This window comes from Psittacula echo (genome assembly GCF_963264785.1).
Source record: "Psittacula echo genome assembly, chromosome: 5".
Lineage (NCBI taxonomy): Eukaryota > Metazoa > Chordata > Aves > Psittaciformes > Psittacidae > Psittacula > Psittacula echo.
Genome location: NC_137739.1, coordinates 26,420,505 through 26,440,182, shown reverse-complemented (window position 1 = coordinate 26,440,182; position 19,678 = coordinate 26,420,505). Strand labels below are relative to the sequence as shown.

General features: G+C 43.3%; 1 protein-coding gene across 1 annotated transcript; it reads right to left on the bottom strand.

Moving 5' to 3' along the window:
- Window positions 1-2,328: 2,328 nt before the first annotated feature.
- On the bottom strand, window positions 2,329-18,262 carry RCN1 (reticulocalbin 1; the record flags this gene model as incomplete). Its single annotated transcript, XM_080617400.1, has 6 exons — window positions 16,884-18,262; window positions 7,982-8,175; window positions 6,362-6,540; window positions 5,775-5,835; window positions 3,309-3,508; window positions 2,329-2,436 (listed from the first exon to the last, which is right to left on the bottom strand). The coding sequence occupies exons 1-6, from the start codon at window positions 17,090-17,092 to the stop codon at window positions 2,329-2,331; spliced, it is 951 nt and encodes a 316-aa protein (XP_080473526.1). The 5' UTR covers window positions 17,093-18,262.
- Between the last annotated feature and the right edge of the window lie 1,416 nt (window positions 18,263-19,678).

Genomic DNA, 19,678 nt, shown 5'->3' with positions numbered 1-19,678 from the left:
TCAAAGCTCAGATGCAATTTTGTGTTGGGACAGTATATGCAGTGGATTTGGAAGTGTCATGTTTAGCTGAAGGCAACACTTAGCGTCTCAACACCCACCTCCTACTGAATTTCAACAAGAGTTAGCAAACAACCTTCCCTTGGGCTTCAGTGAAAATCCTTCTCTTAGTATCCAGTCTGAGCTGCGGTTTTATTTGCCGGAAACAAGCTTTATTTTGAGGTTTTCTAAGGTATTGTTTCCTGGAACAGCAGATCTGAGTGCAAAGAGAGTACTGCAGTTCTGTTACTAAAATATGAAAATGTATGAAATTTCTGTATGAAAGAAATACTTAAAAAAAACCAAGACAACAAACTCCTCTCAGAATTGTTAGGATTATTGGATACAATCAACACTTCAAAATCCAAGTCATAAACAAACCACATAATCTTTTACTTGTGCCAAGATACAATTTTATTGCTTCTCGGACAACACTGCATTTAGGCATTTAACTTGAGGGTACTGGAAAAGCAAAAACAGTTCACTTATGACATTTGTCCTACTGTATGTTAATGGAAGAGGTAGGGACTTTTTGGAGACATTGATGGCAATGTCATAAGAAGTACACACCAAAGGCTTAGTAATTGTGCTATCAAGAACATGTAATCTCTGCCAGACCATAGTATCTAATTATCTTCAATTGGAAGATGTAAAATATTTCGCCACAGCTCATATATAACCTTATAAAAACGACACTGTTTATGGGTCACAGTTCTGCATTGTCTCATGATGATTTTCAAAAACTTGCTAAATTGCTGAAGTGTATCACAACCTGGGAGTCTCAAAGCTCCCCTCTGGATGGTTGTGCGATAACCAGTGTGCAATTCTGTACACCAGACTTTGATGGAACCTCTAAGTGAACACTGTTGTGGAACCCTCATCTCCCAGTATTAGTGTTCAGAACAAATTATAGTGATAGCAATAGCAAGTATGTATATTCAACTTTTTTCTAACTTTTTCTTAATGAGGTGAAGAAGAAATGGTGCTGCTGTCCAGCAGCTGTTTGCAGATGACCACCCAGTGCTGCAGAAGCTGCCAGTGACCCAGAGCTTGGGAAGTACTGGCTCTAAAGGCTTGGTGTGTGCTTTCACATCAACTCTCTATGCTACTCTGTGTTAGTGTTATTGCACCTTAATAGTATCAAAAAGAAGTACTTGTTTTATTGTGCTTGTTTCAAAACCAGTACATTTAAAACCAACCAAACTTATCTAAGTTGGGTATATAAAAATATATATGTAACCGCTCACATTATACAGTAAAAAACAAAGCACCTGTGTGGAAAGCTTACCCCTTTCTTTGGGAGGAAAGCTGTCTTCATGTAGTTGCTTCAGTAACACATACTCATACGTATATAAATATAAACCCAGAAGTTTAGCCACATAAATATGTCCTCTTATGTGGCAGAGGAGACAGAAGGCCCAGAGGGGTGATTATGTCTCATTCTTTCTCCATCACAGAACTGCTGCCATTCACACTGTGAACAAGAGTATGGCTTGGGTAAAGCGCAAAAAGCGTGAGATAAATCATGCTTCATGTAGCATAATTCCTCCCAGGAAACAGCAGACCAACAACCCACAAACAATTGCATGTTATTCTGTAGTCAGAAGGAGCAGCTGTCACTCTAAGCTCTACAACCCTTGCTGAAGAATGCTGGCACAGGTTGTTCGGTTGCATGTGCTGTCTCTGCACTTTGATGGGCGTTAGAGAAAAGGGCCAGTTGTATACATTGCACTTGTGAAGCTATGAACCAGAGAGCTGCTTGGATACCTTCTGCAGCATCTCTGACCCAAAACCAGGAGAGAAAAACTGTGGAGAAAAAGGTTGCGGCTCACGCAGGTCAAAGTATAGCTCTGAATTGTTACATGTTATAAAAAAAAGACAACTAAATAATTTAGTCTGTTTAAACATTGGGTTTCTTTCTAATCCTAGCTGCATTTCACTACAGTAACAGTGGGTATTTGAAGAAAATATATCACTATTAGAGATCCTTGCAATTATGTTTTTAGAAGTGCCTCTTCCAGCTCAGAATCTAATATAAAGAAAAGTTACCTCTTTTTTTTTATCCCAAATTAAACTGCAGTAATTAGATACAGTATTTAACCATGTGAAAAGAGTAAAAAGTTATTTCTACGCAGTTTCTGAGGTAATAAGCTGGCATGTTAAAAATATATTAATGCAAGTAATTTGTTTTTGAGTGTGTCCTTTGCCCATCTTTCCCAAAAAGAGTGGATGGACGTGCTGATTTCAGTAAAGCGGAGAAAAGGTCTGTGGCATACTGGTTGGTATACTGTATCATAGTTCATCATGGTTTCTTGTGAGGTCCTCCCCGTAATTGGTAGCTTGACTTCCAACGAACATGTTCCAGTTGTCTAGAACCTCCTCTTTTGTTAGTTTTTGATCCTGGTGGGAGGAAAATAAAATCTCTGTAAGGATATTTTCAAAGCTAAGTAAAAGACACACCAGCACAGACTTAACAAGAGCCCTGGGAAATACTGCTTCAAAGCAGCAGAATGCAGGTTCAGGAACTGTGGTGAGTGAAATTTGAACAGCAGTGGAAGAAAGAAGTCCCGCTGGCTTCACTTGGGTCAAACTGCTAATTGCGGTTCTTCGTTATTAACTTGACACCAAACAGTATATGGGTTTTCTGGTATACAGTTTTGCTCTGAGCTTTGGGTTTGCCTTCCTGACACTAAAAATGAAAATCCTCCTGTGTACTTTGCTGAAGATGGGTGCTTATATCAGCAATTTACACGCTGTCTGTGTAAGAGTGTTTTGGCTTTTCAGGTGGAGGAAGTGAATGTATTAAGCCAGTCTTTAAGCCAAAGATCTATGTTTGATTATAGAAATGGTTTGGGGGTTGGTTTTGCTATGGCCTATGTAATGTACCTTTTATTTTTCTCTTGCAGTCTAGATTAGCATAAAAAAAACCAAGACCACTCTTAAGAGTTTTTTTTACTGTGCTAAAACTTCCAAGTTTGAGATGATAAATAATTTATCTAATCCAACGGACTTCCAGAACTGATAAACTGTATTTTACTACTTTGAGATTCTAACCCTACCAACTGAAAGTGGCATTGATATATTAATGCACTAGCAATTCTAGCCTCTAAAAATGCATTTAAAGTGTATCATTAACAAAATTTATTAATAAATTCCTGCAAGCTGGTATGGTAAAAAAAAAAAAAAATCACAAAAAAAACCAAAACCAAACAAAAACCAAAACCGTAACAACTTATATATCTTTTTTTAAAGTATACTAGAACTCTAAGTACCTTGTCTACATCTGATTCATAGACCAAGTGCCTGGCTTCAGCCAGTGCATGATCATAGTCTTGTGGGAGAATCCAGTGCTGAATTTCCTCTTTGTCCATCTTTCCATCCTTGTTGATGTCACGAAAATCTGCAAACTGTTCACGCTCTGTAATCACCCAGTCAGGCTCTGGTCCACCTTCTTCATTTGCAAACATATCAGCTGGAGAGCAAATAAAAGGTCTTGCTCAAGTCATATTTAATTTGCAAATTATTCACAAACTAAAGGTATTTACACAGTGTTCCTCAGAATACTAAACTTTTTCACTCTTTGCACAATGTTTCTTTGCACAGAAAATGAAATGTGGGTCTAAATAGATTAGCTGTGTTTATCTTCTCTCAGGCAGGTTTCTTCACTGCTTTTGTCCTGTTTTTAGAGAGATCTTTGTAAGAGAAATTAATTTTGAGTAGATGAGTCCTCTTTTAAAACATGCTGCAGTATACCCTAGTAGAAGGTATTCTACTGAAAAAGACCTGGAGAAGTCACAAATCAGTGGTGCGTTCTGTGTCGTGGACTGGTACCTTGGGATGGTGGTGTACCATCTGTGACACAGGATGCAGAGGTTACATGAGCTGCTCTGATCAGTCCTATGCTGTATCTTGTGCTCAGTCTGTGAGGCATTAAGCTGTGGCAACAGTGAGCTCTGTGGCTGAGTGCTGGATTGAGGTGTACAGGGGGCTCCTGGAGCTAGAGAAACCACAGGAAAAGCACAAGGCCCCGCCAGGCAGCTCTCACTAGAGAGGCTGATGCAGCTTGGGCATCGTCATGACCAGTCACGGGAGATTTCAACTGGCCTGGGGTTATGAGCAGGGTGTACAAACAGGTATCGAGAGGGCACCACACTTGGTGCAGAAGGGCACATGAAAAGGGCCATGCACCCTGCTTGTGTATGTCCACAACCCAGGGAAGTGCTCTAGGTCTCTGGCATCATGGTGTTAAAACTAGAGTTTATGCAGAGAAAGCCTCTGAGGTGTCTGATGCTCCACCCAGGTGAAGATATTTACCAAAGAAGAGATTTAGTTTTCTCTTTGTTTTTTAACCCCAACTTCATCAAAAAAGATTACATCTGAAAAGGGGAAGTAGGAGTATCTAAAGCATTGAATTCCTCAATTCATGACGAAAACTTCAGACAACATATTCACTTTCTTTTTTCATTTTTTAAAGTGCAAATTATATTGTTTATTTGAAGCAACTGACATGTCCTGTCAATTTGATTTTTATCATCCTTGCCAGTGTGGGGTGATCGTGACTAGAACATTCTATGTTCCTATCTATAGAAGACATGAAAAAACTGCATTCACATGGTAACAAATGTTGACAACTACCTTATAATTATATGTAGGTAATGTCACTGAATGAACTGAAATTACTGAGGAAATTATGCTGCTCTGTTATTTCAGTCATAAATGAATAGCATTCACATTCTGAGGCTAAATATAATTTACAAGGAATAGAACCCCCTGCCATTAATTAACGTGTGTATATTGTTCCTGATTATATGGGAAATGATCTTTATAGCACCATCAGAAACAGACTCACCTTGAGTTTGCATTCATGCTTTCCTAGTGCTACCTTCTTCATTTAAAACCCACCAAAATGAGTGCAGTGGGAGAAGGTAGCTTCTGGTATCAGCATAATGATTCAAAAATGATAAAACATATTCTGTACTGCTGATATCTAGTCCTGCTTCTGTTCTGCCTTCATACATCCAAGTGCAAGAGAGCAGTTGACTGTCTCCTGTGACTGAGGTTTGCGCAAATTAACTGTGACTGATCTGCTGTTGATGTTTCCAATTTTGTGCTCCTTCTGCCACTGAAGTAATGCATAGCCAACTTTCACACACTTCACAACTTCTCTAAGAATCTTAAATCTTGGTGCTGGTTTTGCACAGTTCATTTTGAATGCATCTTCTATTTCCCTAAGAAACATAATGGCATCACTGCTAGAGGAGTATTAGGTTTTGCTTACAATTACACTAGGAAAACAACTAGTAGAAAAAAGGTCAATTTTGTGTTCTGCAATGTGTGCTTCCAAGCTATTTTGCATAGTCAGGTACCATTCAAACTGGGAAGAGATTAACTCACTCTCTGATCCTCCTGCATTTCTAAACAATGCCTTCAAAAAGCTGTCAATATGGTCATGTGTACAGAGAATATTCCCGTCATGAAAAGTATTGTATTCCAGAGCCTCTTAGCCAAATTACACAATAGTAAGAGGAGAATTTTATGCTGTAATGTGTGAGCAACCTTTTGCTGGTGACACGGCTATCTCCCTAAAATAAAGTTAAAACTTTCTGGGTTGGATGGTTGGTTTAAAACAACTGAACTGAAGCACAGAAACGTATATCTTTGTGTAATACTGCTGTACATTGGAGAGAAGATGGACAAAGGGACTGGAGATTATATAAGAAACAAATCTTAACACTTACCAATGTACTCATCTTGATCCACAAAACCATCCTCATTTTTGTCTATGTCTTCTAAGGTTTCCTGGAAAACAGTTTTGCACCAACATAATTAAGAGAATTTAGAATTCTGGCTACTCGTGCCTTCGATCATTTAATGTTTTGAGGCCTTGACCTGCCCTTGTACAGAGGCAAATGTACTCTTTCTGACTGCAGTGTGACTGTTGTTTATGCAATGAATATACAAATACTCTTTCATGCTGAAAAAATTTCCTGCACGAATGAACTGGACACTATGCTTAACTTTAAGTTAAATGCAGATACAAGCATCAAACACTTTGCTGCCGCATTTCAGCAAAGCCTTCCTTTTATTCTGGTTTAAGTTGGTGCTGTTTCTTGAATCCATTTAGGAGCTATTTAAGGGCATTTAACAAGTCCTACTGAGAGCTCTAAATCAAGTGAATTTGAGGAAAGGCATCCCTTTCTGTTCCACACTTAGCTGTTACGTGTGTGTCCCTTTCTGAACCCTGTATGGAAAGATTAGATAAAGACTTCATAGCTCATCCAAAAAATAAAAGCAAAAATAATGGTATTTGTTTTGTTCTGCTTACTAAGACAACAATGTTTTTCATATGCTCAAACTCTTCTGGGTGAAGGAAAGCTGTGAATTCTTCACGAGTTGCAGCTAAGTCTCCATCCAGATCTGCAGTTTTGAATCGTCTTTCATCTCTGGGCAGCATTTTCTTAAAGCTGTGCTGATCAGTTGCATCTTGGAATTCTTCTGGATTTTCTGCAAATTCATCAAGACAATCTCAAAAGTGTGTTCCTTTTAAAACATATTACCACAGTGAAGCACACAATTTGCTGTTAAAGTCTAGAAATACAAAGGTTTGTTGTCAGAATAGCTGCCATGTTAAAATGGAACATCTCTTTCCTGTGAAGTTTTAAATTCAGGAGCTGAGTACCTGGTTTGATTTCTAAAGGTGATTTAGTAGAATAGGTAAATCCTTGACTGTCTTCTGCTGCAATCCAGGATAATGGATTTTGCAGTATTGTATATTGCCCTTCATAGATTTGGGTGGTTTTTTTTCTTTCTAATCTGCTTTTATAAGTACTGCTTAGGCAGTATTTGGGGCAGATTTCATTCATACAAGCTTTATTCTTCTTAAAAGTTGGTATGATCTAAACAACTTTTCAGTTTCAAAAAGCAAGCAAACTAAAGAAAAGTGGTTTCACAAGGTGGAAGACTTTATAGTTTTTTTTAAATAGGATCACTAAACTGATTTTAAACATGAAAAGGACTCATAACAATTTCACAATTCACATGTTGGAAGACAAATGTAGTTGAAAAAGACTAGGCCAGGAATTACAACTGGAATTTTAAGTGTGCATAAAACACAAGCCCATAATGTAGTAGCTGATCTCCAAATCTTGGGGATTATAGAGAGCAAAGACAAAGGGCTGAGAAGGGCTCCCAGGCATACTGCCACAGGGATCACGCATTAAATATTTCATGAATGTAATAAGCTCCTCTTTAAGGTAGTCTTTGGAACTACTACTGCTACTGGAAGCTTATTCCAGAAACTGACTCTATGGTAAATAGATATTTTCTTCTATTTCCAGTAAGTATAAATGGTCAATTAATACTTATTTGTTTTTCTGTCAGCACTGCCCTTTAGTGATCTCTTCTCCTCCTTCATTAACTTACAAAAAGCAAAGGGAACATATGGGGGGTGAACAAAAGATTCAGGTACATTTTTAATGTGCTTCTTTTGCCTGATTTGTTAAGGATTTTCATTTGCAGTCTTAAGTACGTTATTCTGCAAGAACTATGTTAATCGATAACTTTGCTATAGCTTAGACCCAGCCTAAATTTTTAGCATCTAGACTCTTTAAGAAAGACTGAATTAACAAATACTGATTAATTACACAATGTATTATTTTAAATTATCATCTTTAATATTAAAAAGTAATATATTTCTAATTGGAGGAGACTTTAATTCAGCTTTGTCAGTACATTTAATAATCCCTCTACAAAACCTTCCACGTACTGGTGACTCGTGGAAATGGCTGCAACAACTAGGAAGTGCTTTTGACCTCTATCTATAATATTTAATGCAATGTTAAAAAGTCCTAAATGTGACACCAAACTCCTGTTGACTGTAAGGCATGAAATCATGCTTTATGATCTCAACAGTCTTCGAGCATATAATCTGAAAACATTATTTTACCTAGATAATAACCGTATGTAGCTTGTTTGTATTCTTCCCAGGCAATTTTATCGTCCTTATTGAGATCGTAGTCTTTCCAAACTTTAGCCACATTTTCATAGATATATCGTTTCTGTACCCGTTTAATCCAGTTCTTTAATTCCTCTGTTGTGAGATAGCCATCTTTGTTGTCATCTATTCTATCCACAATCTTCCTGTAAAAAAAAGACCAGCATCCTTAACCATTGACAGAACAACAAACTGCAGGTCAGCCCAATTTTACTAATCTTTAGCTGGCCCCAATTTTCTACAAAAAAAGAAAGGAGTGCCCCAAACTTATAAAGCTGCCCTACCGGCTAAGACTTTTTTGCATTTTACAGATTATCTTAAGGGACATGTCTCTATTCTTTATTCAATATTGCTATGAATAATTGAAATGGAACTTGCATGATCAAAGTTAGTGAACAAAGTACCTCACATAATACTTGGATTTAGGTTGTATCTACTAACTTAAGGGGATCTGCTCTTAACTGTCAGTAGGGACTGGCCATGCTGGGCTCAGAGTAGGAGACAACAACTTCATCTCTGCAGAAAGCCTGTATTTGAGCTTGCTGGAGGCAATTAGGGCAAAAATCTAGGATTTTTAGGACATTTGCAGTTTCTCCTGTGGCTTGACAGCAGATTGACACTAGAGTGGAGTGAGTTACATGACTGTATAATGAGCCATTGTCCTGTGTAAAGCTGCTAGCCTCAAGTCCTGTTGAAATCAGTAGGAGTGAAAGGTACTGGTGTACTCCCAAGGAAACTTCCACAGTTTCTGAAAAAAGTCTGCACAAAGCTGCAGGTAAAACAGACAAGGAAAAGCTATGTTAACAAACAGTCAGCATTCTCCTCTAACATTTAGGTTCTCTGCAATGAATCTCTCAAGGGCTGCTTGTAATTGCTAACTACCACCAGTTTGGGTTTGAGCATGTAACTGGCTTCTCTTCCAGCTACAGTGGTAGACTAGGTGATAAAAACTTTGTCTAAAACAGGAATACAGCTTTAATCCCACAACTTGCAGACAAACTTGTCATAGTGTTACTATATTCTGGGCACTGGCCTGTGGGAAGCTATGTATGCTGCTCTTGGATCTGGGGCAGATTTCCGGCAATTCAACAGAAGCAGGAGCTGACTTCTCTGAATCCTGACTTGAGAGTCACATGTGAGCTCCCTAAACCTCCAGGCAGCCACAGGACACAGGGAGAAGTTCTGCACTTTTAAGAATTTATTACAATTCAATGCCTTGGTTCTCCACAAAGAAATCAACCCTGGCCAACTGGAACTGCTCAACTAGTGAAAAGATGTCTTTCCAAAGCCTTAGTTATGACAGTGGCAAGTAGAATCAATTAACAACCGTAGTTTCTGCTGAACTTCCAGCAATCACGTGTGAGTCTAACAGAATCAGACTGAATTCATAACTATGCTATTTCTGAGCTAAAAGGGGAAAAAGGGGCTGCTGAATTTGCTTTCTGAAGTAGTAAAGTATGAATCAACTGACTGGGAAACCTATATTGGGCAAGTCTCATGGGGAATTGACTGCCAAGGGTCACTTTCACTGAACAATGGACTGTATTTGTCAATATATTTGCCCAACAATGAATTTAATTGGTTTTGCTGATATTTCTATTGCTAAATGTATTACTTATAATAAATTATTCTGTTAGTAGCTCTTTGGTATTTTTAAAGTTAAAGAAGTCAGGACTGTTTACCAAAAAATGTCTCATATATCTTCCTTTTCACCCGTTTTTATAGGTCTGTGTGAAGTATTTCACTCTGCTTTCCAGTTGAAGATGGAGACCAAAAATTAGTCTTGCCTACAGGTATATCCATACTATTGATAATATTGCTGAGGTGAGTATCTCGAGAGAAGACACCTTCAACACCTGAGCGGGGGGAAGCTCAGCGTCCAGGAGCCTCTACCCAGAGCGGCGACAGCCACCGAGGGAGCCTCAAGTCCTCGGCAGGCCTTGCCCAGGAGCCGGCAGCTCAGCTGACGCGAGCAGGGACTCACAGGGGGCGGAGCCAGGAGGAGCGGCACCAGCCCTGACTGGGTAAAAACCTGCCCAGGGAGCGCGGCGAACAGGGCGGGTCGAGGCAGTTTGCGCGGGCGGGCGAGCGGGATGGTTCGCACTCGCCGTATGACCAGGGCCCGGTCTGGGAGCTCTGCTCCGGCTGCCTCGGCGGTGGCCAGCGTAGGCACCCAGACAGAGCCGATGAGAGGGGAGGCTGCAGTGCAGAGCTCGGAGTGTAGAGAGTGCCTGCACTGGTCTGGTGAGGGAACGGTGCCCAATGGGCAGGGCTGCACTCGGTGCTCCCTGGTGGAGGTCCTCCTGCAGCAGGGGCTGAGCTGCGGGATGCTGTCAATAGGCTGCAAGATGTCAGGGAAGCTGAGAGGAAGCAGGACTGCCTCCTCCAGGCCCAAACTGTCCAGGGGCCTCAAGCACCCATCGTAGCTCATGGAGGGAAGAAGGAGGCCGTTAATCCAGGAAGCTGGGAAACAGCAACAAAAAGAAACCACAAAAAAAGGAGGAAGAGGACAATTAAAAGCAAGGGGCTTCCACCTAAATCTGCTGTCCCCACCCAGAACCGCTTTGCTGTCCTGCAGGGGCTGATGAGGAAACACACTCACACCAGAAACAACGGGCTGGGGCACTGCTAAAGAAGATCTCTGCTGGTGCTGCCAGGAAAAAGAGACAGGTCATAGTGGTAGGGGACTGTACTTTGAAAGGGACAGAGGCACTCATCTGTCGGCCTGACCCAGTCTCAAGGGCGGTGTGTTGCCTACCAGGGGCACAGATCAGGGATGCTGCAGAGAGGCTGCCTGCTCTAGTGAGACCCACGGACTATTCACCACTTCTGGTGATCCATGTGGGTGCTAGTGATGTTGATAGCAGTAGCCTGGAGAACATAAAGAAGGACTACAGAGCCCTGGGAGAGGTGGTTAGGGGCTCTGGAGCTCAGATTGTCTGTTCATCAATTCTCCAGGATACAGGGGAGGACCCCAAAAAGGCTAGGAGGATTGGCCAGGTTAATAAATGGTTAAAAGGGTGGTGCCATAGTCAGGGGTTTGAGTGTTTTGAATACGGGACCCAAGTTTGTAGGCCAGGTCTACTGGGGGCTGGTGGAGCTGCTCTGATAAAGAAGGGGAAGAGTGGTTTTGGTAGGAGGCTTGCCAGGCTGGTCAAGGATGCTTTAAACTAAAAGTGTTGGGGGAGGGGGGCATCGTTCCATCCCAACACACCCAGTCAGTTGCCAGCACCTACAATAAATGCTCAGAGCGATGCAGAGATATTCCAGCCACTCCAGCCAATGAGCCGGCTTCATTTGGAGCTCGGCTCAGATGCCTCTATACAAATGCCCATACCACGGGGAACAAACAAGAGGAATTAGAGATATGTGCACATCTACGGGGGTATGATATAATAGGCATCACAGAAACATGGTGGGATGGCTCCTACGACTGGAGTGTTGGAATGGTAGGTTACAGGCTCTTTAGAAAAGACAGGTCTGGCAGGCGAGGAGGGAGAGTTGCTATTTATGTTAGGGATAGGCTGGAGAGTATGGAACTCTGTCTGAGGACAGGTAATCAGTTAACAGAGAGTTTGTGGGTCAGGGTTAAAGGGAGAACAGCTACAGGGGACATTATTGTGGGGATCTGCTACAGACCACCTGATCAAGAGGATCTGTGGATGAAGCACTCTATAGACAGATAGGAACAGCCTCATGCTCGCAGGCCCTTGTTCTCATGGGGGACTTCAACCACCCTCACATCTGTTGGAGCGACAGTACGGCCGGGCACAAGCAATCCAGGAGGTTCCTTGATTGTGTGGAAGACAACTTCCTTCTGCAAGTAATAGAGAAGCCGACAGGGAGAGGTGCCATGCTTGACCTCGTGCTCACCAACAGGGAAGGGCTGGTTGGAAATGTGATGCTCCAGGGCAGCCTTGGTTGTAGCAATCATGAGGTGGTCAAGTTCGAGATCCTCAGGACAGTGAGAAGAGTGTGCAGCAAGCTCACTGCCCTGGACTTCAAGAGAGCAAACTGGCCTCTTCAGGAACCTGCTTAGTAAGGTTCCATGGGTTATAGCCCTAGAGGGCAGGGGGGCCCAAGAATGTTGGTTGATATTCAAGGATCACCTGCTGCAAGCTCACTGCCCTGGACTTCAAGAGAGCAAACTGGCCTCTTCAGGAACCTGCTTAGTAAGGTTCCATGGGTTATAGCCCTAGAGGGCAGGGGGGCCCAAGAATGTTGGTTGATATTCAAGGATCACCTGCTACAAGCTCAGGAGTGTTGCATCCCAACTAGAAGGAAGTGCAGCAGGAGGGCCAGGAGACCTCCTTGGATGGATAAGCAGCTGCTGAGGAAAATTCAAAGGAAAAAGGAGGCTTATAAAAGGTGGAAGTAGGGACAGGTGACCTGGGAAGAATACAGAGATGTTGTCCGGGAAGCTTGGGACCAAGTGAGGAAGGCTAAGGCCCAGTTAGAATTGAACTTGGCTAGGGATGTGAAAGATAACAGGAAGGGATTTTATAGGTACATTGCGAATAAAAGACAGACTAGGGACAACGTGGACCCTCTCCGGAAGCTATCAGGAGAACTGGCTACCCTGGATTTGGAGAAGGCTGAGGTTCTTAATGACTTCTTTGCCTCGGTCTTCACTGGCAAATGATCTGACCACATCACCCAAGTCTTAGAAGGCAGATGCAGGGACTGTGAGAATGAAGACCTTGGGCCCACTGTACGAGGGGATCTGGTTCAAGACCATCTTAAGAACCTGAATGTGGACAAGTCCATGGGACCTAATGAAATCCATCTGCGGGTCCTGAAGGAGCTGGCGAATGAAGTTGCTAAGCCACTGGCCATCATATTTGAAAAATCATGGCAGTCAGGTGAAGTTCCCGACAACTGGAAAAAGGGAAATATAACCCCCATTTTCAAGAAGGGGAAAATGGATGACCCGTGGAATTACAGACCAGTCAGTCTCACCTCTGTGCCTGGCAAGATCTTGAAGCAGATTCTCCCGGAAGGCATGCTAAGGCACATGAAAAACAACAAGGTGTTTGGTGATAGCCAGCATGGCTTCACTAAGGGGAAATCCTGCCTGACCAATTTGGTGGCCTTCTATGATGGGGCTACAGAACTGATGGATAGGGGTAGAGCAGTTGATGTCATCTACCTGGACTTGTGCAAAGCCTTTGACACTGTCCCACATGACATCCTTGTCTCTAAATTGGAGAGACATCAATTTGATGGGTGGGCCACTTGGTAGACAAAGAACTGGCTGGATGGCCACATACAAAGAGTTGTGGTCAATGGCTCAGTGTCTGGCTGGAGACCAGTAACGAGTGGTGTCCCTCAGGGATCGCTGTTGGGACCGGTCTTGTTCAACATCTTTGTCGGTGACATGGACAGTGGGATTGAGTGCGCCCTCAGCAAGTTTGCTGATGACACCAAGCTGTGTGGTTTAGTTGATACGCTGGAGGGAAGGGATGCCATCCAGAGGGACCTTGACATGCTTGTGAGGTGGGCAGATGCCAACCTTATGAAGTTTAACCATGCCAAGTGCAAGGTCCTACACCTGGGTCGGAGCAATCCCAGGCACAGCTACAGGTTGGGTATTGGACTTGGGGGTGTTGGTTGATGAGAAAATGAACATGAGCTGGCAGTGTGTGCTCGCAGCCCAGAAAGCCAACCATATCTTGAGCTGCATCAAAAGGAGCATGACCAGCAGGTCAAAGGAGGTGATCCTGCCCCTCTTCTCTCGTGAGACCTCACTTGGAGTATTGTGCGCAGTTGTGGTGTCCTCAACATAAAAAGGACATGGAACTGTTGGAACAAGTCCAGAGGAGGGCCACGAGGATGATCAGGAGACTGGAGCACCTCCCGTATGAAGACAGGCTGAGAAAGTTGAGGCTGTTCAGCCTGGAGAAGAGAAGGCTGCGTGGAGACCTCATAGCAGCCTTCCAGTATCTGAAAGAGGGCTATACAGATGCTGGGGATGGACTCTTCATTGAGGACTGTAGTGACAGGACAAGGGGTAACAGGTTCAAACTTAAACAGCGGAAGTTTAGATTGGATATAAGGAGGAAGTTCTTTACTGAGAGGGTGGTGAGGCACTGGAATGGGTTGCCCATGGAAGCTGTGAATGCTCCATCCCTGGTGGTGTTCAAGGCCAGGTTGGACAGAGCCTTAGGTGACATGGTTTAGTGTGAGGTGTCCCTGCCCATGGCAGGGGGGTTGGAACTGGATGATCTTAAGGTCCTTTCCAACCCTAACTATTCTATGATTCTATGATAAGATGATATTTGGACTGTGGACTTCGCTTTTTATACTGATAGTCACCTGTAAAATAGCTCAGGCTTATTCTAAGCTTTGTAGTGGAGCTCATGTGCATTGATCAGACTGAAAAGCCTTAGTGCTTTTTTTTTAAATAGTTAATTCTTGAATACAGCAAAAATTCAAGGAGCATGTTAACAGATATAAAATTCCAGCTCATACATAGGAATTGACATGCTCAAGTGTGTAATACCTGCAAGCTTACTTTCTCCCTTTAAATGAGGTGGGGTTACAGTCAGTATTAGTATCCAAATCATAATAAAGAAGCTAGAGGGTAGGCACATGCAACAGGTACATGCAACTGCTGCTACAGAGATTGCAGCTGCCAGACTGCAAAGACCTCTGGTGATGAAAGACAGCTGGGGCAAGGAAATCATTGCTACAAAGTGGCTAGAAAAGGAAGGCTTCTCCTTTGCACCTGATGTGAGTACAGCTGCCTGTTAATTATAAACTCTGGCCTTAGCCTGTGTACAAACCAGAGACATTTATATTTACGTATCACATATTTATATCGTGAGGATCTGTAACAATCTTGTATTCTCTGAAAATGACAGGCACACCAGAAATGGCAGGGAGAAAGTTCAGAGGACTGCAGCCCCACTCCCCTTCTCCTTATCCCATCTCCAGCCTTTTAACGCAGTCCTTGGATGCTGCACCAGGATTGTCATGCTTCTTGAAAGCCGAAAGAGTTGTGGTGCTGCACATTAGGTGGGCAAAATGCAATTCTTCCCTTGTCAAATGACCCAGTGTGGCAGGGCAGGGAGAAGGGATGGCCTGTCATGTAATTTGTCATAAGGGCAGGAGCACTCCCAGGTCAGTACACATGTAGACCCATTTTAAAAAGGCATGTCCATTTTAGTGATATGCTTTATGAGAATGTAAGTCATAGATCATGTATGCTCATTTCTGATAACCACTTTACCTGTTTACTTACTGAGATACATGTGAACAGCAGTGATGGCTTTCAGAGCATCAAGAGGTTAGTCAGTGGTATAATAGTGATACTGCACTAACAGCTTATGGTGGAACTAGACAGACATCAAATAAGTACCACTCCCTATGGAAGGGAAGTGAAGGCAAAGGTAATCTTAGTGAAAGCATGCAGGTGTTTTAAACAATTTTCTTGTTAGTAACTATATAAAGGAATTTTCTTTAACTACTGTTAAACTTGGTTTTAACTAGTGTTTAGATGCACAGAGGAGAGAAGCAGTAAAATAAGGCGACTGTTGCATGGACCCTACTCTTGGTGTGAAGTGCAGCATGGAAGCACGAGCAACACTGTAAGTCATGGAAAAGCTATTGGAAGGTAGCTTCAAGTGGACTTGTAAACGGAGCTATAAAAGAGGAATAGTTTAAACTTGATTCACACTAATATGGTCCAGGCAGGTGACCCAGAGGCAAGAAGCTGCAGCAGCAAAGCCCTTCAGCAGTGGGTGAGGTCTGTCCCACACTGAGCACAGCACCACATACAGCAGCTCCCTCCACAAAGCTTATTGCTGTAGGACCAGAAAAGGCAGGAGAGAAAAATATGGAAGTGATGAATTGTTGGTTGCTTGTCTGTAAAATCAGCAGGTGTGAAAGAAGTCTAACTGAAGAGATACCACTGACTGTACAGTAATGAGACCTGGACAGGCTAGAGAGTTGGGTGGAGAGGAACTTAAACTGAACAAAGGCAAGTGTAGGGTCCTGCACCTAGGGAGGAATAACCCCATGCAGCAGTACAGGTATGGGGTTGGCCAGCAGGAAGGCTGCTCGGTGGAGAAGGACCTGGGTGTCCTGGTGGACAGCTTAACCATGACCCAGCCATGTATCCTTGTGGACAAGAAAGCTAATAGTGTTCTGGGGTTCATTAAGAAGAATGTGTCCAGCAGGTTGAGGGAGGTTATCCACCCAGTCTGCTCTTGTGAGGCTGCATCTGGAGTACTGTGTCTGGTTCTGGGCTCACCAGTTCAAGAAAGACAAGGAACTGCTGGAGAGGGTTCAGTGGAGCGCTATGCAGATTAGGAGACTGGAGCATCTCAATGAGGAAAGGCTGAGAGCTAGGCCTATTTAGTCTGGAGATAACCGAGAACGGATCTTACCAATGCATGCAAATATCTTAAGGGTGGGTGTCAGGAGGATGGGGCCAGGCTCTTTTTGGTGGTGCTCAGTGGGCAGAAACTCAAATTCAGAAACTTCCATGTCAATATGAGGAAAAACTTCTTTACTTTAAGGGTGGCACTGGAACGGGCTGCCGAGAGAGTTTGTGGAAACTCCTCTGGAGATATTCACAACTCGCCTGCACACATTCCTGTGTAACCTGCTCTAGGTGACCCTGCTTTAGCAGGGGTGTTGACTAGATGATCTCCAGAGGTCCCTTTTACCCATTCTGCGCTACAAGGACCCACTCCACGAGCCCCTCCTGACGGTAAGGGGCCAGTCTCGGCCGGGGCAGGGCCTTCCCCCTACACTTCCACCGCTCTCCTTTCGCCGAGGGGACGACGGCTCCTTCCCCGCCGCGCCCACCCCCTGCTGCCACGTTTCCGCAGGCCGCCGCGGCTCTTACCCCAGCCTCTCCCGGCTCTCCTCCGGGCTGAGCTGGTCGAAGCTCCGCGCCTCCTCCTTGCCCAGGAAGGCCTCGTGGTCGTACTGGAAGCCCGGCCGGTCTTCGTGCTGCCGCGCCCGCTCCTGCCGCGCTGTCGGTTTGCCCAGGCCTCCCGGCAGCAGCGGCAGCAGCGCCAATACTAGACACCACCGTACCCCGCCAGCCCCCATGCCCCGCCGAGTACCCACCAGCCCTCACCTCCCCGCTGCCCGGCGCCCGCCGAGCCCAGCTCCGCCCCACCCCGCCGCTCCCAAGCCCCGCTCCTCCCCTGGCCGGTCAGCGGCGCCGACGCGATTGGGCAGCGGCCGCCGGCAGCGGGGCCCGGCCCGGCCCGACGCCACGTCTGCAGAGCTGCGAGAGCCGCCCAACGGCCGCCGAGGGGCCCAGAGCCTCGTCCGGTGGCGCCGGAGAGCCCCCTCCGGCACAACTAGGTGAGGAGCTTAAGAGACCCTTTCCGCTCGTTCCTCACTGTAGCGTTCTGAGCTTATACTGTTAAGAACCGTGTCAGCGCAACCAGCCGATCATTCATTCCTGGTCCTCTGCTATCCGGTGTAGTTTGTTCACCCAGACTATAACATTTGAATTGGAAGAGACCTTAAGGATCGTCTGCTTCCACCCGCCTGTCAGGTTGATGGTTTCTGCTGTCATCCGAAATTGGTTAGAGAAGGACTAAAGTATGATTTATTTTTTGTTTTCAAGGCAAGTAACAATAAGGATACAAGTAAAAAAAAAAAAAAAAAGAAAAAGAAAAGAAAATAAACCAAACCAACCAAACAAACCAAAACCAGCACTGCTGTGGCTCTGTCTTGAGTGTTACAGCAAGCTGATACCTAAAACAAAGAAAAAAAAAAAAAAAAAAAAATGTAGAGGATTGGCAGCACTCTCGTAGAGGGTATTTGTTGTAACAGGGTCACTACTACTCTAAGGGAAGTGAATTCAAGATGCTGAGGATTGGAGGAAAAAGAAAGCCCAAACCATTTAGCAGAGAAAAAGATCCAGTTTTTTCCTTAAATCATAATTTATCTTCTTCAGCTTGAGTAAATTACTTCTAGACAGAGGTAATTGACGTTTGCACCTAGTATGTGAGTGGCATGAAAATAGATGCTGATCATACCGGCTGTGTCTGAGTTTACAAAGCTAGTGAGAGGCTATGCAATTTACATTTCTTTTTTTATTAGGCATATACCTGTAAAAGTTTTCATTAACATATTCAAGAATCTCATGATTCAGATACAGCTCTTTTCTATCACTCAGTCTTCTAATGCTCCTCTCGGTGGTTCTTACCTCCATATTAGACAGTTTCTAATATTATTCCAGAGGCAAGGCTGTGCCAAGGTGCTGACTTTTTACCTTCTTTATCCACCTGGTGGTGGAGTGTGCTGCTAGTTAAGAGATAAGCCGTTTGTGTGGGTAACAGGTATATTTTACTGCCCATTGTGTTGTAATCAGTGTTGTAATCAATCATCACCTTGATGTTTGATCTGAATAACAGAGGAATATGAAGTTATTTGTGTGATGTGTGAAATGAATCTGCATGTTCTGTTGTCAGAACAAGTTGGAGTTGTATCTATGAGAAAAGCTGCAGTGATGGCAATGCAGAACGAGTGAATTGCATACATGGTCATTCACTTGAAAGCCTCCAGACATGGGCAGGCAGATGTCTGGAAGCCTCCAGATATTTCCTCATAGATACGTGTTCTGGCTGTTGGAACTGCCCTGTGTTTAGGCTCAAGTGTGCGTGAGACCTGAAATATGATCTTATGAAAGATGGAAACCTTAATGTTCTGATCCCTCCAGACTTGGTTTGGGACAACTGATAATAACAATAAAAGTTTGATTGATTCAATATAATTTTTTTATGGAAAAAGAAAGGTACTGCAGTTACTTGTCCTTAGAGGCCTGAGGTCTCAGATTTTGATGCTGAGAATAGACTGTGTTCAGCCAAAACACTTGTTGGTCTGGTCAGTCTTAGTGTTGCCAGATATTTGTTATCACTCAGTTTAGTGTTTACAGACTATTCCTTTGGGCTGTTGTGGCTTCATTAAACACCTTGAACTTTCAATCCTTTGTGGAAAGTCATGCCTTTTACTCCTTTTACTCAGTTCACAAAATGGTAGAAGTTTTCTCTTAAATCCTTTGTCCACAACACTCGTTTCTTAAAATACTAATTTTCTCTGAAATATTAGTATTTTCTATTTTAGCAGTATTGCTATGAACATCTCTGCTGAGAGAAATCTACTGCTACTGAACGATTAATATTAATTAGGTTTAGAGTTTAAGGTGCTACTTTTGTAATCGACACTTCTTCCAGTAATGTGCCTGAGTTTTATACACACAGGATTTCTTTGAAAGATTGCAAAATACCAGGTCTGCAACGTTGACAGTGTTTTTTAGCAATACATTTAAGCAGCAGCAGGCATGCTGGGTAGTTTATAAGCTTTTAATGAAACGCTGGCAGATATTAGGGGTTTATGGGCTGGAAAACAGTGCAAATCAAAGAGCTTTGCTTACTGTTTATAGCATTTTTCCCCTGAATCTAACAATATTTATCTCACTTTTTCCATCTTGCATTTTGCTCTTTACATATTTACTTTGCCTTTTGCTGATAGATTTACAGTCAACGAATTATTTTATATGAAATATACTTACAGCTACAATATGCCTGTCATCATGTTGGTCCAGTTACCTGGATAGAGCCTGAGATCATAGAATCATAGAATAGTTTAGGTTGAAAAGGACCTTAAGATCATTTAGTT